The 20,216-nt window shown below is 36.6% G+C and overlaps 1 protein-coding gene across 4 annotated transcripts in view; it reads left to right on the top strand.

Annotated features, from left to right (window-relative positions):
- CWF19L2 (CWF19 like cell cycle control factor 2) overlaps window positions 1-20,216 on the top strand; it is a 154,967-nt gene that overhangs the window by 28,093 nt on the left and 106,658 nt on the right. For all 4 annotated transcript variants that reach the window (XM_047691941.1, XM_047691939.1, XM_047691938.1 and 1 more), the window contains exons 7-8: window positions 1,451-1,566; window positions 10,233-10,885. In XM_047691941.1, coding sequence (XP_047547897.1) covers window positions 1,451-1,566; window positions 10,233-10,885 — 769 coding nt within the window. The remainder of the gene's footprint in view (window positions 1-1,450; window positions 1,567-10,232; window positions 10,886-20,216) is intronic.

Below are 20,216 nucleotides of genomic sequence, written 5' to 3'. Positions count from 1 at the left end.
AAGCTGGTGTTACTGCAGACTTTTCCACTCTGAAGATTCTTACACATGTCTTTTGTGGTCTGTGTGTGTTTTTGTTGATTTTAGAACTGGAGTGATCCAAAGCAATCCTATTTTTGTACAGGGAAAATCAGGAACAAAGTTTTGACTTAAGTAATTGATTAGATTTCTTTATGCATATCGAAAACGTGATGTGTGTAGATGGAAATACAAGCACTTAATAAAGTTTGTTGAAGGCATTCAGATTTTCATAGTTGGGGATCATGACTGCATAGAATAATTTTTTTTTTTTAAGATTTTATTTATTTATTTGACAGAGAGAGATCACAAGTAGGCAGAGAGGCAGGCAGAGAGAGAGAGGAAGGGAAGCAGGCTCCCTGCTGAGCAGAGAGCCCCATGCGGGGCTCGATCCCACCCTGAGACCATGACCTGAGCGGAAGGCAGAGGCTTAACCCACTGTGCCACCCAGGTGCCCCTTTTCATCATAACAGTATTCACTGTTTTTGCACCACACCCAGTGCTCCATGTAATCCGTGCCCTCTCTAGTACCCACCACCTGGTTCCCCCAACCTCCCACCCCCCGCCCCTTCAAAACCCTCAGATTGTTTTGATACACATTTCAGTATTACCATCTGTAACTTCCTATTTGTTCTTCGTGCTGTATCTGAGGTGGCTTTTTCCCTGCTATGTGTGTACTTTTATTCTTTACTTCTGGGAATAAAGAATTATTCTTTATCTGCCTATTCTTATCTTTGTTTATAGAAGTCCTGCCTATTCTTATCTTTGCTTATAGAAGTCCCGCTCATTGTTTTAAGCCTGGTCTGTAAATTGTTCCCTGACCTCCCATTTAGAAATAGTTCATTGCTCTCATTTTTTCTATCATTACTTACACCTTAAAAAAAATTTTTTGTTACATATTATCCTTATTGTTACTACTTACATACTCTTATACTCCAACTCCTAGATTGCAGTTTTTTTGAGGATAGCTTCATTTTTGCCTTCCTCAGTCCTTAAAATCTGTACCTTGCATAATAGGTTTATACATAATAAGTTGAGGGCACTGCACCTGGGCAGTGCAGTCAGTTAAGCATCCAATTCTTGGTTTTGGCTCAGGTGGTGATCTCGGGGTCGTGAGATGGAGCCCTGCGTCGGGCTCTGCGCTTAGCATGGAGGCTGCTTGAGATTCTCTCCTCCCTCTTTCTCTGTCCCTCCTGTTTGTCCTCTCTCTCTCTCTCAAATAAATCTTTAAAAAAAAATAAAAACAATAAATAATATGTTGAATTTTATTTTATTTTACTTTTTAAATATGTTGAGTTTTAAATGCCCTTATGATTCTTATATGTTCTGGGAAAAATATCTAATTTATATTTTAGAAATTATTATAGAAGCAATAAATATTGATTCTGTTATAACCACATTAAAAGTATGACTGACATTTAGTATTGGAATTTAGTTTCAGTAGTAGAAGATGGTGGACTAAGCTGGCTGAGGAAGTCTTACCAAAGAATGAAGGAACAAGCTGAGAAGCAGAATAGAAATTTTGAAGATGTTGTGGCTGAAAGATACGGGGTGAGTACTGGTATCAGTGAGATAGGGATTCTATTTACACTTCAGTGAGACGTAAGTGTCTATAACTGTCAGTGATTTGTGCTCTTTTGAATTACATGGATGTTAAATCTCTATCTGCTGAAGCCATTTTCTACCTTTTTTAATCATATAAACTTTTGTAGCATATTTTTATTGACATGATAAATATAAAACTTAAGTATGTACAATTTAAGTGTGTGTGTTTAATGTAGAAATAACATTTTCTCATTGTGAGAAAATTTAAATAATGCAGGAAATCCTCCGTGGCATACCTCTTGAGATAACCAGTGTTGGAATTTTGATATATTTTAGAGGTTTTGTTTATTCCAGAGATGTTATATTCCAGAGTTTTCCAATATCCAGAGTTTTCCAATGTAACAGGTTTATTAAAAATATATTTTTAATATATATTTTGTAACATACATATTTAATATATAAAAATATGTTTTATAACATATTTAAATATATATACACACACCCACACATACATGCACACACTTTTAAAACAATGGAACCATGATATTTTACATGACACTTTAGAACCAGCTCCCCCATTTACCATGTGTGAATAATCTTTGTATTCTAGTAGTTAGTAAAGACCTTTTTCTTTTTAATATCTAAAAGAAAGGCAGATTCAGAAAGTAAGATTTTAAAAATATGGGCAGGCAAAAAAAAAGCAAGAGACAAAAATTGTCCTTTTTTTAAAAGAGAATGTGTTAAGTTTTAATCTATACAGTTTCCCAGATTTTTTTCTGTTTGTTACATACTTTTAAAATAAGTAGTTTTATAAAGGTAGACTCATAGAATACATTCTGCTTTTTTCACTTACTAATATAGGCATAGTTGGAAGTTGGTAAATGTATACATTTTAATGACCTCTTAGTATTTTAATATGTATTTGTGTAGATTCACTGCATATTTATTTTTTAATTGTCAGTGGAGGGACATTTATGTTTTTTTCCCCCTGTTAAATAGTGCTGTACTGATAATCTTTGTTCAGTGCATTTTGCATAGTTACCAGGTTTTTTCTTTTTTTTTTTAAAGATTTTATTTATTTATTTATTTGAGAGAGAGTGAGAGAGAACATGAGAGGGGAGAAGGTCAGAGGGAGAAGCAGACTCCCCGCAGAGCTGGGAGCCTAATCTGGGGCTGGATCCCGGGACTCTGGGATCATGACCTGAGCCAAAGGCAGTGGCTTAACCAGCTGAGCCACCCAGACGCCCAGGTGTTTTTCTTAAGATGAATTACTAAAAACAAAATTGTTACTTTAAAGGATATAGACACTTGAAGTGAAATATATATTGCTGAATTTCTCTACAGAAAGATTAACAAGTTATATTTTCATTACAATGACTTTTCTATCACATGATTTCAACAGTAGGATTATCATTCCTTATAGTCTGATACTGTTTGATAAACAGATTTTTTTCATTGCTTTTTATACATTTGTTTTCTAGTGAATTGATTTTTTTTCATATATTTTTGGCCATTTATATATACACACACACACACACACACACATATATATATTTATTTATTTATTTTAAGATTTTATTTATTTGACAGAGATCACAAGTAGGCAGAGAGGCAGGCAGAGACAGAGGAAGAAGCAGGCTCCCCGCTGAGCAGAGAGCCCGATGTGGGGCTCGATCCCAAGACCCTGGGATCATGACCTGAGCTGAAGGCAGAGGCTTTAACCCACTGAGCCACCCAGGCACCCCATTTATATTTTTAAGTGAACTGATTGTTGGCAGTATTTCCCATTTTTCTTTTGGGACATTGGTTTCTTTAAGATCTTTTAATCAGTCTTCACATTTTTCTCTTAGTTTCATATTTTTTCCTTTTTTTCCTTTTTCCTTTGTTTTCCTTTCCACATTTTTCATTTTTTCATTTTTCCTTTGTGTATTTGCTATGGGTAAGTTTTGAATATTGTTACCTAACAAAGTCCATCAGGTTTTCCTTTCATAACTAATTATTCTTCCTGTAGTTCATTGAAAAACCTTCTTCACCCCAAAATCATAACAATGAATGTCTGTATTTACTTTGAGTACTGGCTCAGTTTTATTTTTATGCATATCTTTAATCTTCCTGGAATTTATATTTGTATATGTTGTGAATAGGCTTCTAACTTCCTAAAAACTTCACATAGTTGTTTATAGCATATTGACTAAATTAATCTTTTCCCACTGATTTGAAATGACACATTTATTATAAAATAAGTCTGTTCTTCTACTCTCAAATCTGTTCCATTGATTTTTCTGTTGTTTGTGGAATTAGTGTAGTACTCTTACAATTACTGTAGTTTTCAGTAACTCTTGCAGATAGTAGATAAGTAGTGAACACCTACTATGTGGCAGGGTAAGTCTTTTTTGTTTTAGTCACTAAAAAATTAACTTTTCATTCTTACATTTCTTTGTTGTTAAATCTAGAATCATTTTGCCAAGTTCAGGCTCAGCAGAAACAAACATTTTCCCAGAATTCATCATAAGTTACAGATCTTTTTTGGAATTTTGATTTAAATTTAACGAAATGTATTGGTAAATCAGGTATGATTAATATCTTTATAATGTCAAGTCATCTCATCCTAAAATATTGGATATTTCTCTATTCAAGTTTAATTTATGCTTTTCAGTAAATTTCTCTGTGTAGTTGTTATGTGTGGGTCCTTAATTTTTTAAAAAAATTTCTTCCATTTGTGTATTGAATCTTTTTTCCTTTATGTTCTTGGGCTTTCTGTTGGTGCTAAAATGCCAATTTTCTAAACTCATGTCATTAAATCTAATTTTTTCATTGGGTCATCTGGGAAGATAGTTATATACAAATGATTACTTTTGCTTTTTTGCCCTCGGTATTATAATATTAGATCTTATTTGTCCTCTTGAAATAGAATCTTAGAACCTTGATAAAAGCACTGGAAGCTAGTTTTCTTGTTTTTCCACTTAAAATGCTGTCAGTGCATTTCAGATGAAGATTATCATCTTTAACAAGTATTTTTCTATTCAGAGTTTAGTCAGGGGTTCTCTCTTGTTTTTTGCTTTTATTTTTAAATTAGAAATGTAATAACTTTTTTGATCCTTTGAAGTTGATTTGATTTTTTCCTTTTACTTTTTTTTTTTTAAGATTTTATTTATTTATTTGACAGACAGAGATCACAAGTAGGCAGAGAGGCAGGCAGAGAGAGAGGGAAGCAGGCTCCCTGCTGAGCAGAGAGCCCGATGCGGGGATTATCTCTGCCTAGGCTAAGATAATAACTTCCAGTGTGTTGAAATAATTTGAAAAAATTTTTAAAAGTTTTTCTTTAATTTCCAGTTAGTTAACATACAGTTATATTTACATACAGTTATATACATAATATTAGTTTCAGGTTACAATATGGTGATTCAGCACTTGCATGCATCACCTGGTGCTCATCACAAGTGTGCTCCTTCATCCCCATCACCTGTGTCCCCCATTCCCCCCACACACATCCTCTCTGGTCACCATTGATGTATTCTCTGTAGTTAAGAGTCTATTTCTTGTTTTGCCTCTCTCTATCTCTGTTTTCCTTCCTTTGCTCATTTGTTTTGTTTCTTAAATTCCACATATGAGTGAAATCATATGGTATTTGTCTTTCTCTGACTGATCTGTTTCACTTCATAATACTCTCTAGCTCCATTCATGTCATTGCAAATGGCAGGATTTCATTCTTTTTGATGGCCGAGTAATATTCCCCCCACGTGTGTGTGTGTGTGTGTGTGTGTGTGTGTGTGTGTGTGTGTGTATATCCACACAACACATGTATATGTGTGTGTATGGATATAGATACACACACACACATATTTATTTCCCTGGTGGTGAGTGGTATTGAGCATCTTTCATGTGTCTGTTCACCGTCTATATATCTTTTTTGGAAAAATGTCTATTCATATCTTCTGCCTATAGTCCTATTGGACTATCCATTTTTTGGGTGTTGAGTTTAATAAGTTCTTTATATATTTTAGATACTAACTCTTTATCACATATGTCATTTGCAGATAACTTCTTCCATTCCGTAGGTTGCCTTTTAGTTTTGTTGAATGTTTCCTTTGTTGTGCAGAAGCTTTTTATTTTGGTTGTAGTCCCAATAGTTTGTTTTTGCTTTTGTTTCCCTTGCCTCAGAAGAGATATCTAGAAAGAAGTTACTACAGTCAGTGTCAAAAAAGTTACTGCCTATGGTCTCTTCTAGGATTTTTATGGTGTTAGGTCTTTAATCCATTTTGAATTTATTTTTGTGTATGGTGTAAGAAGATGGTCCAGTTTCATTCTTCTGCATGTGGCTGTCCAATTTTCTCAACACTGTTTATTGAAAAGAATTCTTTTCCCATTGGATATTCATTCCCGTTTTGTTGAAAATTAATTGACCGTATAATTGTGGGTTCATTTCTGGGTTTTCTGTTCTGTTTCATTGATCTATTATGCCTGTTTTTGTGTCAGCACCATACTGTCTTGATGACTGTGGCTTTGTAATATAATTTGAAGTCCAGAATTATGATGCCTCCAGTTTTCTTTGGCTATTTGGGATCTTTTGTGGTTCTATACAAATTTTAGTATTGTTTGTTCTAGCTCTGTGAAAAATGCTGTTGGTATTTTGATAGGGATTGCATTTAATGTGTAAATTGTGTTGGGTAGTATAGACATTTTAATAGTACGTGTTCTTCCAATCCATGAACATGGAATGTCTTTCCATTTCTTTGTGTTGTCTTCAATTTCTTTCATTAGTGTTTTATAGTTTATAGAGTACAGGTCTTTTCATCTCTTTGGTTAGGTTTGTTCGTAGGTATCTTATTGCTTTTTGTGCTATTGTGAAAGGGATTGATTCCTTAATTTCTCTTTCAGCTGCTTCATTAATGGTGTGTAGAAATGCAGCAGATTTCTGCGCATTGATTTTGTATCCTGCAACTTTCCCGAACTCATTTATCAGTTTTAGCAGTTTTGTTGTTCTTTTGGTCTTTCTGGTTTTCTAGATAATGGTATCATGTCCTCTGCAAATAGGGAAATTTTTATTTCTTCCTTGCTGATTTGGATACCTTTTATTTCTTTTTCTTGTCTGACTGCTGTGGCTAAGAGTTCCAGTATTATGTTGAATAAAAGTGGTGAGAGTGGACATCTTTTTCTTGCTCCTGGATATAGAGGAAAAGCTCTCAGGTTTTCCCCATGTAGGATGATATTAGTTGTGGGTTTTTCATATATAGCCTTTAGTATGTTGAGGTTTGTCCCTTCCAATCCTGCTTTGTTGAGGGTTTTTCTTATGAATGGATGTTGTACTTGGTTATGTGTTTTCTGCCTATACTGGAATGATCATATGGCTCTTATCCTTTCTTTTATTAATATGATGTATCCTGTTGATTGATTTGTGAATATTGAACCACCCTTGCAACCCAGGAATAAATTCTACTTGATTGATGAAATGATTTTTTTTAAATGTGTGGTTGGATTTGGTTTGTTGGGTTTTTGTTTTGTTTGTTTGTTTTTGAGAATTTTTGCATCTGTGTTCATCAGGGATATTGGCCTGTATATTCTCTTTTTTAGTTATGTCTTTATCTGGTTTTCGTATTTGGAATGTGGCCAATAGAATGAATTTGGAAGTTTTTCTTCTTTTTCTATTTCTATTTTTTGGGAATAGTTTAAGAAGAATAGGTATTAAGTTTTCCTTAAATGTTTGGTAGAATTTGTTCGTGAAGCCATCTTTTTGATTACTGACTCAATTTCTTTGCTGGTTATCCCATCTGTTCAAGTTTTCTATCTCTTACTGTTTCAGTTTTAGTAGTTTACGTTTCTGGGAATTTATCCATTTCTACCAGGATGTCCAGTTTATTGGCATAAAGTTTTTCATAATACTCTTTTATTTTTGTATTTCTGTGATGTTAGTTGTTATTTCTCCTTATTTGTGATTTTATTTATTTGGATGCTTTCTCTTTTCTTTTTGATAAGTTTGGCTAGAGATTTATCAGTTTTATTAATTTTTTCAAAGAACCAGCCCCTGGTTTCATTGATCTGTTCTGGGTTTTTTTGTTTTGTTTTATTTGTTTGTTTCTACATCATTTATTTCTGTTCTAATCTTTATTATTTTCTTCCTTTTGCTGGTTTTTTTGTTGTTGTTGTATTTTTTCTAGCTCCTTTAGGTTGTTTACTTGAGATTTTTCTTGCGTTTTCACGTAGACCTGTATTGCTATTATATACTTCTCTCTTAAGACTGCTTTTGCTCTGGGCACCTGGGTGGCCCAGTGGGTTAAAGCCTCTGCCTTCGGCTCAGGTCATGATCCCAGGGTCCTGGGATCGAGCCCCGTATCGGGCTCTCTGCTTGGCAGGGAGCCTGCTTCCTCCTCTCTCTCTGCTTGCCTCTCTGCCTACTTGTGATTTCTCTCTGTCAAATAAATAAATAAAATCTTAAAAAAAAAAAAAGACTGCTTTTGCTGTGTTCTGAAGGCTTTGGACCACTGTGTTTACATTTTCACTTGCTTCCTTAAATTAGATAATTTGAAATTTTAATTCCAGTTTATAGTACATTTTAAAGATATGCATCTTATTCTTGACAGTTCTCAGCTGCAAGAACAATTATTTAGACTTAACTATTACATTTACCATTTGGTTTTTAGTGTTCCTTCCTTTTTTCAACCATCTGTGCCCTAATTCCCTTATGGTTTGGGTTAACGATCTTGAGTGATTTCCCCTGCACCTACTTAGTAAATGGTTTGCTTTCTGATTCCTTGTTATTTTTGAACATGACTTTCTTTTGTCCTTGCCAGGTAAAGATAGTTTGACTGTGAATTGAAGTCTGTATAGAATTATTGCCTTGTCTTTTTCTTTCATAATTTTATCTTTACTCCATTATCTTATAGCTTATAGTGTTTAGTATTAGAGATAAAGAATTGATAACAGTTTTACTTTTTGGGGGGGAGGGGAAGAGGTCGAAAGTGGAGGGGAGGGGCAGAGGGAGAGAGAAGTGTAGGCACTGAATGTGGACTCTGACATGGGGCTCAGTCTCATGATCTCAATCTCAGATCATGCCCTGAGCTGAAATCAAAAGTCAGATGCTCGGGTAACTGAGCCACCCAGGTGCCCCAACAGTTTTACCTTTACTTCGTAGGTAATGTGTTATTTGCCTACTTCCATCTGTTTACATCTCATGCTTAGTACCACCTTCTCTGATTTAATATTTGTGAAGAATTTTTTTGTGTGCATGTATGGATTTTGAGACTCAAGAATTAAGTTTTTTGGTTTTTGTTTTTTGTTTTTGGTAAAGATTTATTTATTTTAGAGAGAGAGTGAGAGAGTGCATGCACATGAATGGGGGGGCGGGAAGAAGGAGAGAGTTTTCAAGCAGACTCTACCATGAGCACAGAGACTCGCTTGGGGCTTGATGTCACAACCCATGAGATTGTGTGACCTGAGCTGAAACCAAGAGTCCGAAACCAAGAGCTTATGAGCCACTTGGGCACCCTAGGAATTAGGATTTTTTATGTATGAATCTTAATATGCTTCATTTTCTCCCCTCTCCTAAGGCTACCAGATGATACCTGGAAAATTAGCTGGACAAATTTTCTTATATTATTATTATTACTATTATTATTTTATTAATGTTTGCTTCTTTCTTTGCTCTTTCTTTCTGGTAATATTCACATGTGCATATTAGAATGTGTAGAATTAATTGTCCTTGTGTCTTTTTTTTCTTATTACATCTACTTACCATCTTTTCCTAAGTAGAGCGAATTCCCAGGCTAGTGTTGAATCCACTAGTATTGGATTCAGTACTTTCTGTTCTTCTCTTCACTATATCTGCATGTTTTGGACACACAGTTTTCATTTACAGGTTTTTCTTGTTATTGAACTCTTGTTTTTCATGAGAGTCTGTTATGTTTTAGTGTAAGTTTTAGCAGCCTCTTGAATGACAGTAGGAATTAATTTTTTAGAAATGATGTCTTCACTGTTTTCTGTATTATATTTTGTTTTAGTGCTGGGCATTTGGGATAGTGGATTTTCTTTTGACTTACCAGATATTTTTCATTATTTGGCAATTTTTTTGTTGATTAAACACATTTTTTAAAGCATTTGTTTTAGGGTAATATATTTAGTTTGCTAGGACTGCCATAACAAAGTTCCATAGGCTAGGTGGCTTAAACCACAGAAATCTATTTTCTCACAGTCCAGGAGAGTTGAAGTCCAAGATCAAGGCGTTACAATGTTTGGTTTCTTCTGGGGCCTCTCTTTATGCCTTCTAGATGTGTCTCTCATGTGGATTTTCTCCTTGTGTGCTTATCCATTCTATGTCTTTGTATTTCCAAATTTCTTCTTCTTTTAAGGATATCCATCAGATTGAATTAGGGCCCAACTGAACTTTTAACTTAATCATGTCTTTCAAGTGCCTGTCTCTAAATGCTCTGAGTACTAGGGGTTAGTACTCAGTCATGTTCTGAATACTAGGGGTTAAGACTTCAACATACGAATCGGGAGCGGGCACAGTTAAGCCTTTATCAGTTACGATGATTGTATGGGTCTTCTCTTCTCTCCTTTGTTGGGTTTTTCTTTATTGTGCCACATGACAGTATATCATGGTACAGTGGCATATGGGGGTACAAGTCATTGAACCTTTTTAAATTTTATATATCTTGTTTAATTTCTCTCCTTTGTAGTCAATGGAGATATTTCAGTCGAAATTAGAAGAAGCTGAAAAAACTGCATCCACAAAAGAAGATTGTAAACGAGAACGGTGGAGGAAACCACCATATTCAGATAAAGCACAAAGTAGTCAAGAAACTAGAAAATCAGACTTGGTAAAATATAATAAAAATTTAAGGGATAGATATAGTTCAACAGATATTACAAACAACACCAATAAAGGTAAGTCTAGTGGTGGTGAAAAAGATGATAGGTTTGAAACCTGTAGAAGACAATCCAACCCAAGGCAAAATCAAGAGTTTTCTTCTCTGCAAAATTTGAAACCTAAATTTTTAAGACCCTCTGATGATGAAGAGCTCTCATTTCATAGCAAGGGCAGAAATTTTGAACCTTCTAGTTCCTCTTCAGCACTGGTTGCTCAGGATTCTGTGCGTCATGGTTTTCAAAAACCCATGGACAACAGTGAAGAAAGTTCTTCATCATGGAGCCGGTCGGACGGGAGAGCAGGAGACAGGAAATGTTCATATGCAAAATCATTAGAAACTAGGGGCGATGTGAACTGTGGGCACATTTCAGAAGACATGAGAGAAGAATCACCAGATGAAAGCCTGAGAGATGACTCTGTGAAGAAAGAGCATCTACGGGACACGAAGTCTCAATTTGCCAGGTATTTTGTCATTTGTTTTTTAAACTGATGAATGGATAGTAAATTGCAAAGGATTCAAAGAAACGAGCTGTATTTGCAGAGTATCAGGTATTAAGTTGATATGAGTTACGTTCTTCTGTTTCTTAAGTTTTTGTTTTTTTTTAAAGATTTTATTTATTTATTTATCAGAGAGAGAGAGGGAGAGAGAGCGAGCACAGGCAGACAGAATGGCAGGCAGAGGCAGAGGGAGAAGCAGGCTCCCTGCCGAGCAAGGAGCCCTATGTGGGACTCGATCCCAGGACGCTGGGATCATGACCTGAGCCGAAGGCAGCTGCTTAACCAACTGAGCCACCCAGGCGTCCCTGTTTCTTAAGTTTTGTGGATGAGATAAAATATGCACATTTAACAAATCAGTAGCTTTGTTTTATGGGTTGCATTGCATTTCAGTTTTATTTAACAAATGGAAGAAGTATTTGGTAGCTGTATTAGCTCAAAATTTGTTGCCTTTTTGCAATCTAAAAAATGGAGTTCATAATCCCTTTAAATGGATATGCTACAGGAAGTATTTTAGTAGACTGTGTTACTGCTACCATATTGCTTTCAGAGGAAATCTCTCCATTGTTAAGTGTGATCTTAATTGTAAATATTGCATGCCGAGTGGAGGTCTGGGAGATTGAAGGAAAATATGCTGCCATAGTGCACGTATAAAGTGAATAGAATATATGAAGGATCCTGTGGGGGGTGGTGGGGGGAGCATGAATTATGGTGACTCTTTTTCAGAGAAGAAATAATCCCCTTTTGACAGTTGACAGGTTTTAAAGATATTAGCATTTTAAAAGGAAGATATGGATAGGGTAGTGGTTGTATCTGTGGTAATTAGGAAAATAGGTGACATTGATTGGTGTTATCTTGAACCTGTTCATCTTACCTACAGGCTGGGTCAGTAGAGCAGGAGGTTGAGTGGGATCAAACGTAGGAAAAATTGATTTAGCAATGGAGCTGGTCTTATTGGAGATAGTCATAAATGGAAAATAAGAGTCCAAAGGATAATGATCAACTTATACTAGAATGATCATCAAAATATGTTTAAAAATAATACCAAATGAATGGCACACTAAAGGAAGAGGTTTTTAGGAAATAATAGAATTCAGTAGTGGCAGTAATAGGTATCAGCATTGTAGTTTGGGGTCATGAGTCTGGTAAATTGTTTCTGTTAGCAATTCCGTCTGATGCTGTGGATTATAAAGCACCGTGTATAGCTTTCAGTGGCAGGAAGCTGGCAAAACCTGCACTGAGTGATGGGAGCTCCACTCACGTGGCTCTGGTTCAAGTCAGGGCTTTGTTCCCAGGAAACCAAAGGAGAGATCTAGTTGTATTGACTGGATAAACACAACAGGGATTAGACAATGTCTAAGACTGTTTACATATGTAATTGCCCAGGCTTTACTCCAGGTATTCTGAAAGGTAGACTATTTCTTGTCACCACCTGTTGGTAGGATGAGGCTCTTAATTTCTTTTATCGTCAGGGTTGCCCCAACATTTGGGCACTCTGCACATCTTGACTTCCGTGACTGCAGCTGTATGTGAAACAGTCTTACAGTCAGTATTTCATCTAGTTCCATATTTGTAGGTTGTATTTAAGTTGTAAGTTTCCTGTAGAGCTACTATAATATAGGCACTCACTAGAAGATATATATATATCTCTCTCTCTATATATAGATAGATATATCTATAAATCTATCTATCTATCTATCTATATTTTTAAAGACATTTATTTTTAGAGATAGAACGCAAGCAGGGAGAGGGACAGTGGGAGAGAGAGAATCCCAAACAAACTCCGCATTGAGTGCAGAGCCTGATGTAGGGCTCCATCTTATGACCCTGAGATTATGACCTGAGCTGAAATCTAGAGTTGAATGCTTAACTGTCTGAGACACCCAGACATCCTGGAAGGCAGTGTTTTTGTTAGGTGTGTTATTTTGATGTTTCGCATGGTGTGAAGCTTTCCATGAATTCCATGATTCCCTGGAGAAGGAAAGAACAGTCTAGAAATTGTCTACATACATGTGAAAGACAGAAAAATTCCTCAGCCTCTGTGAGTGTTGTGAAGTAAGACACCAAGGAAGGATGTAAGAACGCCTAATTTCAGGGACTGGAAAGAGTCAGTGAAGGATTGTGAGACGCTGTTAGTTTGTGGGAACATTATCCTAGGTATATACTGAATTCTTTATAAAATGCTAGAATTCTAGGGAGCTTTGAACTAGTGAATTGTAGAAGTAGGGGGAAAAATCATAAAACTGCTTTTAGAACTAGAAGAAAGTAGTGTAAATCCTGCATTTTCCAGATGAGGAAACTGAAGCACTTGAGATTGTACCTTGTGAAGTGTTATGGTACATATTTACCAGATTTAGCAAATAAAGGGAAGCATGTCCCTTGCAGTATTTGCACAGAATGACACTAAAAAATTTTTTTTGTTTACCTGAAATTCAAATTTGACTGAGTGCCATGTTTTTAGTCTGGCAATTGTATGTAACACTTAGCCTTTTTCTGGGATTGTGATGTTTTACGAGAGATAATGCATATAATTATATATAAAAAATGTAATTAGATATTTAAGTTACAGAGCTTCACAATGTATCTATTATTCTGAGTCTTCTCCCCCCGCCTCCATCAGTAGATCTTAAAGATCTTTTTACTTCAGCTTTTATGTATGTACTTTTTATTTTTATTTATTTATTTATTTATTTATTTTTTAAAAGATTTTATTTATTTATTTGACAGAGAGAAATCACAAGTAAGCAGAGAGGCAGGCAGAGAGAGAGGAGGAAGCAGGCTCCCTGCTGGGCAGAAAGCCCGATGTGGGGCTCGAACCCAGGACCTGGGATCATGACCTGAGCCGAAGGCAGCGGCCAACCCACTGAGCCACCCAGGCGCCCCTATTTATTTATTTTAAAGATTTTTATTTATTTATTTGACAGACAGCGATCACAAGTAGGCAGAGAGGCAGGCAGAGAGAGAGGAAGGGAAGCAGGCTCGCTGCTGAGCAGAGAGCCCGATGTGGGGCTCGATCCGAGGATCCTGGGATCATGACCTGAGCTGAAGGCAGAGGCTTTAACCCACTGAGCCACCCAGGTGCCCCTGTATGTACTTTTTAAAGGCTCTTTAATATTCTGTTAAAAATGTAGATAGAAGTTAGTGTTTCTCCTTGGTCTCCTGTTGATGGACTTAGGTTGTTTCTAATCTGTCCTGTTTACAGTAATGCTGCAGTGAATAGTCATGTAATGTGTGTCTGTGCACACTGATTAAATCTAGCTGCAAAATAATTTCCAAGCAGTAGAATTTTATATATATATTTTGTTATATTAATCAGTTTACTCTCTTACCAGTCAAATATTAGAATGACTTTTCTTTTCCTTGCAAACAACATTATTGAACTTTTTTTTTTTTAATTTATTTATTTGACAGAGAGAGATCACAAGTAGACAGAGAGGCAGGCAGAGAGAGAGAGAGAGAGAGAGGGAAGCAGGCTCCCCACCGAGCAGAGAGCCCAATGCGGGACTCGATCCCAGGACCCTGAGATCATGACCCAAGCCGAAGGCAGCGGCTTAACCCACTGAGCCACCCAGGCGCCCCATTATTGAACTTTTTAATCTTTGTTGAGTACATACTTCAGAAACAGAGTTGTTCCTTGATTTCCATTTCTTTAAATGTGGGTGAACTTTGGCATATTTCTGTAACCTTATTTTTTATTTTATTTTTGCTAACTCGTCATTTCTTGTGGATACTTTTTCAGTTCTCTACGAGAGCTCTTTATATTTTCATGAAATACATAGTGTTTTCATCACTGTTAGAGTTGCATTTTCTTCTTGTTTCACTTTTTCATCCTTCCTTTCATTCATTCTTACTGTCATCAGATACCTCATTCTTTTCCTTTGTCCTGTTTACGCCCTGCAGTTATCTTAAGTAGGCAGAAAACATCCTCTAGAAATGGTCCATGTGCTCAAGATCTTAAACTTTTTATTCTTAGAAATAAAATGTCTTTGTGTATAATTTTGTTTGTTGGAAAATATATCAGCTATGTATTTTCAAGATTTTGAAACCTAGAATAGTTTGCAATATGAACAAAAAGTAGTGTGATGTTCTTAATTTAGATTTTAAAAAGTTGATATCAGGAATTAACCTGTCTCATATACTATTTTAGCCTTTGGGTATTATTCTTGGCAGAGTTTGCTGTGGTAGCTCAGAAGGACAGGAGAAGGATGGCAGGTTCTGAAGGTTTTGAATATAAGGCATAGGATCCTTGGACGGGGAGAAAATTTGAGAACAGGTGGTAAGAAATGAGTAACTGAGAGGAGGAGATCTGTGAGCACTGCCAGCAGGCAAAGAATAATTGCCATATCCTCAGGTTTCTGGAATGTTATTGGGGTGAGGCTTCTTTAGTTACCTCTTCTTCAACAGTTTTCAGCCGGAGTTGGGTGTGTGCTGTAAAGAGAAGATATTTTAATGGGAAAATGGATTTGCTTCTTAGAAATTAATTATGAAGAGGACTTCTGAAATTTACCAGTAATCCTGGAAAATGAGAAATACTTGTACTTTTTTCTTTTTATAGGATAATTGCAGATGTCATGGCAATGTTTCTTTCAGAGTATTTGTACATCGTTGTAAATGCTTAGAGAAAGTAAGAAGGAGTCTATTACCGGCTGTTTGCTGCGAGTCAGTGTCTCTGCTGTGGTATTAACAAGATGAAATAATACGTTGTGTTCACTTCGTTCTTTGTGTGCCCCATGACTCATATGAATGTCTTTATTTGATACCTATTACTGTTCTGCGAAGTATGTTGGAGATATTAGTGTCAGAGATGTTTGGAATTCTTGTATATCATCTAACTCATCCTTATCTACTTTTTATCTACTGATAAACAATTTAATTCCTGTTAGAAAATGCACCCCCCCAAAAGATGTAGGAGTACAAATTTCATGATAGTGAAATTGCTGCTTTTAAAGGTCTCTTGGGATTCCAGTTATCTTCTTTTTTTCAAAGACTTTTTTTTTTTTTTTAAAGATTTCTTATTTATTTATTGTCAGAGAGAGAGCACAAGCAGGCAGAGTCGCAGGCAGAGGCAGAGAGAGAAGCAGGCTCCCTGCTGGACAAGGAGCCTGATGCAGGACTCGATCCCAGGACCTGGGATCATGACCTGAGCCGAAGGCGGCGGCTTAACCGACTGAGCCACCCAGGCGTCCCGGGATTCCAGTTATCTTCTTAAAACTTGTGAGCTTTGGTTGGAGTTTGGCATACCTTCATTATCCTCTTGATTGAATCTTGAAGCTTGCATACTGAGAGTGAGGGAAGAGTAAAGTAAAGGGAAGAGTCAGGTAAAATGACAAAGTTGTGCCTTTGGATAGAAATAGTAGAGGTCTTGGCATTTAATTAAGAATATTATCATTGAAAAAAAGGATTTATTAGCCAGATTTCATAGACTAAGTTATGATTGTGGGTCATATGATGGTAGAGATGGAAAGTGTGAGAGAGACGTGTTAAGTAAAGGACCTTCTTTCTCTCTCCTTTTTTTTTCTTTTAAGGTGCAGACACTTGAATATGTTTATATGTTCATGGAAAAAAGTATTGATGTTAGAAGAGAGATGATAGATGGCATAATTGAGCAAGATCCCAAGGTTACAGTGGATGAATGTAGGATCCAGTGTCCTCCTACAAGTAGAAGGATTAGCCTGGGGTGGAAGTGTTAAAGAGGAAGAAGGTGTGGCTGTAGATTGTGAGTGACAGGACAAAATTACAGAAATTCCTGACAACTTAGGTCAGTGTTTCTCAACATATCATTCCCATAATATTGGTGTTCTTTTTAGTCTGGCACAACAAGAAGTCATGAACCAAAGTAGTGAATGAAGATAGAAGAGAGGAGGAGCTTGAATTGGCTTCCATGGCTCAGTGATGAAGCTTTTAATTCTGTGGTCCCTTGAAAGGATTTGTTTGCTTTACTATGCACAATCCCTAGACATTCTTTCTTTTTTTAAGTTTTTAAAATTAAAAAAATTTTTTTTTTAACATATAATGTATTATTTGCTGCAGGGGTACGGGTCTGTGAATCATCAGGCTTACACATTTCACAGCACTCACCATAGCACACACCCTCCCCAATGCCCATAACCGAACCACCCTATTCCTACCCCCCCACCCCCCAGCAACCCTAACCCTCAGTTTGTTTTTTGAGATTGAGTCTCTTGTGGTTTGTCTCCCTCCTGATCCCATCTTGTTTCACTTTTTCCTTCCCTGCCCCCACACCCCCCTGCCCTGCCTCTCAATTTCATATCAGAGAGATCATATGATAATTGTCTTTCTCTGATTGACTTATTTTGCTCAGCATAATACCCTCTAGTTCCATCCATGTTGTTGCAAATGGCAAGATTTCATTTCTTTTGATGGCTACATAGTATTCCACTACACACACACACACACACACACACACACACACACACACACACATTTATCTATATATATATATATATACCACATCTTCTTTACCCATTCATCTGTTGATGGACATCTAGGTTCTTTCCATAGTTTGGCTATTGTGGACATTGCTGCTATAAACATTCGGGTGCATGCATCCTTTCCGATTACTACATTTGCATCTTTAGGGTAAATACCCAGTAGTGCGATTGCTGGGTCATAGGTAGCTTTATTTTCATCTTTTTGAGGAACCTCCATGTTGTTTTCCAGAGCGGCTGCACCAGCTTGCATTCCCACCAACAGTGTGGGAGGGGTCCCCTTACTCCTCATCCTTGCCAAAATCTGTCTTTTCCTGACTTGTTAATTTTAGCCATTCTGACTGGCGTGAAGTGGTATCTCATTGTGGTTTTTATTTCTATTTCCCTGATGCCCAGTGATGTGAGGCACTTTTTCATGTGTCTGTTGGCCATTTCCCTGAATTCCCTGATGCCGAGTGATGTGGAGCCCTTTTTCATGTGTCTGTTGGCCATCTGGATGTCTTCTTTGCGGAAATGTCTGTTCATGTCCTCTGCCCATTTCTTGATTGGATTATTTGTTCTTTGGGTGTTGAGTTTGGTAAGTTCGTTATAGATTTTGGATACTAGCCCTTTATCTGATAAGTCATTTGGAAATATCTTCTCCCATTCTCTTGGTTGTCTTTTGGATTTGTTGACTGTATCCTTTGCTGTGCAGAAGCTTTTGATCTTGATGAAGTCCCAATAGTTCATTTTTGCCCTTGCTTCCCTTGCCTTTGGTGATGTGTCTAGGAAAAAGTTGCTGTGGCTGAGGTCAGAGTGGTTGCTGCCAGTGTTGTCCTCAAGGATTTTGATGGATTCCTGTCTCATATTGAGGTCTTTCATCCATTTGGAGTCTATTTTTGTATGTGATGTAGGGAAATGGTCCAGTTTCATTTTTCTGCATGTGGCTGTCCAATTTTCCCAGTACCATTTGTTGAAGAGACTGTCTTTTTTCTATAGGACATTCTTTCCTGCTTTGTCGAAGATTAGTTGACCGTAGAGTTGAGGGTCTATTTCTGGGCTCGTATTCTGTTCCAGTGATCTATGTGTCTGTTTTTGTGCCAGTAGCATACTGTCTTGATGATTACAGCTTTGTAATAGAGCTTGAAGTCTGGAATTGTGATGCCAACAACTTTGGCTTTCTTTTTCAATATTCTTCTGGCTATTCAGGGTCTTTTCTAGTTTCATATAAATTTTAGGATTATTCGTTCCATTTATTTGATGTATGGTATTTTGATAGGGATTGCATTAAATGTGTAGATTGATTTAGGTAGCATAGATGTTTTCACATATTTGTTCTTCCAATCCATGAGCATGGCACGTTTTTCCATTTCTTTGTGTCTTCTTCAATTTCTTTCATGAGTACTTTATAGTTTTCTGCGTACAGATTCTTTGCCTCTTTGGTTAGATTTATTCCTAGGTATCTTATGGTTTTGCATGCAGTTGTAAATTGGATTGACTCCTTAATTTCTCTTTCTTCTGTCTTGTTTTGGTGTATAGAAATGCAGCTGATTTCTGTGCATTGATTTTATATCTTCACACTTTACTGAATTTCTGTATGAGTTCTAGCAGTTTTGGAGTGGAGTCTTTTGGGTTTTCCACATAAAGTATCATTTTCTGCAAAGAGTGAGAGTTTGACTTCTTCTTTGCCAATTCCGATACCTTTAATTTCTTTTTGTTGTCTGATTGTTGAGGCTAGGACTTCTAGTACGATGTTGAATAGCAGTGGTGATAGTGGACATCCCTGCCATGTTCCTGACCTTAGGGGAAAAGCTCCCAGTTTTTCTCCATTGAGAATGATATTCACTGTGGGTTTTCATAGATAGCTCTGATGATATTGAGGTATGTACCTTCTATCCCTACACTTTGAAGAGTTTTGATCAAGAATGGTATTTTTGTGAGCATTTTCACATCCGTGTTCATCAAGGATATTGATGAGGGTCTGTAATTCTCCTTTTTGATGGGGTCTTTGGTTTTAGGATCAAGGTAATGCTGGCCTCATAAATTGAATTTGGAAGTTTTCCTTCCATTTCTGTTGTTTGGAATAGTTTCAGGAGAATAGGTATTAATTCTTCTTTAAATGTTTGGTAGAATTCACCCAGGAAGCCGTCTGGCTCTGGGCTCTTGTTTGTTGGGAGATTTTTGATGACTACTTCAATCTCCTTACTGGTTTTGGGTCTGTTCAGGTTATCTATTTTTTCCTGGTTCAGTTGTGGTAGTTTATATGTCTCCAGGAATGCATCCATTTCTTCCTGATTGTCAAATTTGCTGGTGTATAGTTGCTCATAATATATTCTTATAATTGTTTGTATTTCTTTGGTGTTGGTTGTGATCTCTCCCCTTTCATTCATGATTTTAGTAATCTGAATCCTTTCTCTCTTCTTTTTGGTAAGTCTGGCCAGGAGTTTATCAATCTTAATTCTTTCAAAGAACCAGCTCCTAGTTTTGTTGATTTGTTCTACTGTTTTGGTTTCTGTTTCATTGATTTCTGCTCTGATCTTTATTATTTCCCTTCTCCTGCTTGGTTTAGGGTTCTTTGCTGTTCTTTCTTCAGCTCCTTTAGGTGTAGGGTTAGGTTGTGTACCTGAGACCTTTCTTGTTTCTTGAGAAAGGCTTGTATTGCTATATACTTTCCTTTCAGGACTGCCTTTGCTGTGTTCCACGGATTTTTGAACAGTTGTTTTCATTTTCATTTGTTTCCATGAATTTTTTCAATTCTTCTTTAATTTCCTGGTTGACACATTCATTCTTCAGTAGAGTGCTCTTTAGCCTCCATGTATTTGAGTTCTTTCCAACTTTCCTCTTGTGATTTAATTCTAGCTTCAGAGCAT

The sequence above is a fragment of the Lutra lutra genome, chromosome 10 (genome assembly GCF_902655055.1).
Source record: "Lutra lutra chromosome 10, mLutLut1.2, whole genome shotgun sequence".
NCBI classification, from domain to species: Eukaryota; Metazoa; Chordata; class Mammalia; order Carnivora; family Mustelidae; genus Lutra; species Lutra lutra.
Note: the sequence above shows the minus strand (reverse complement) of the source record. Positions and strands in the feature narration are given on the sequence as shown.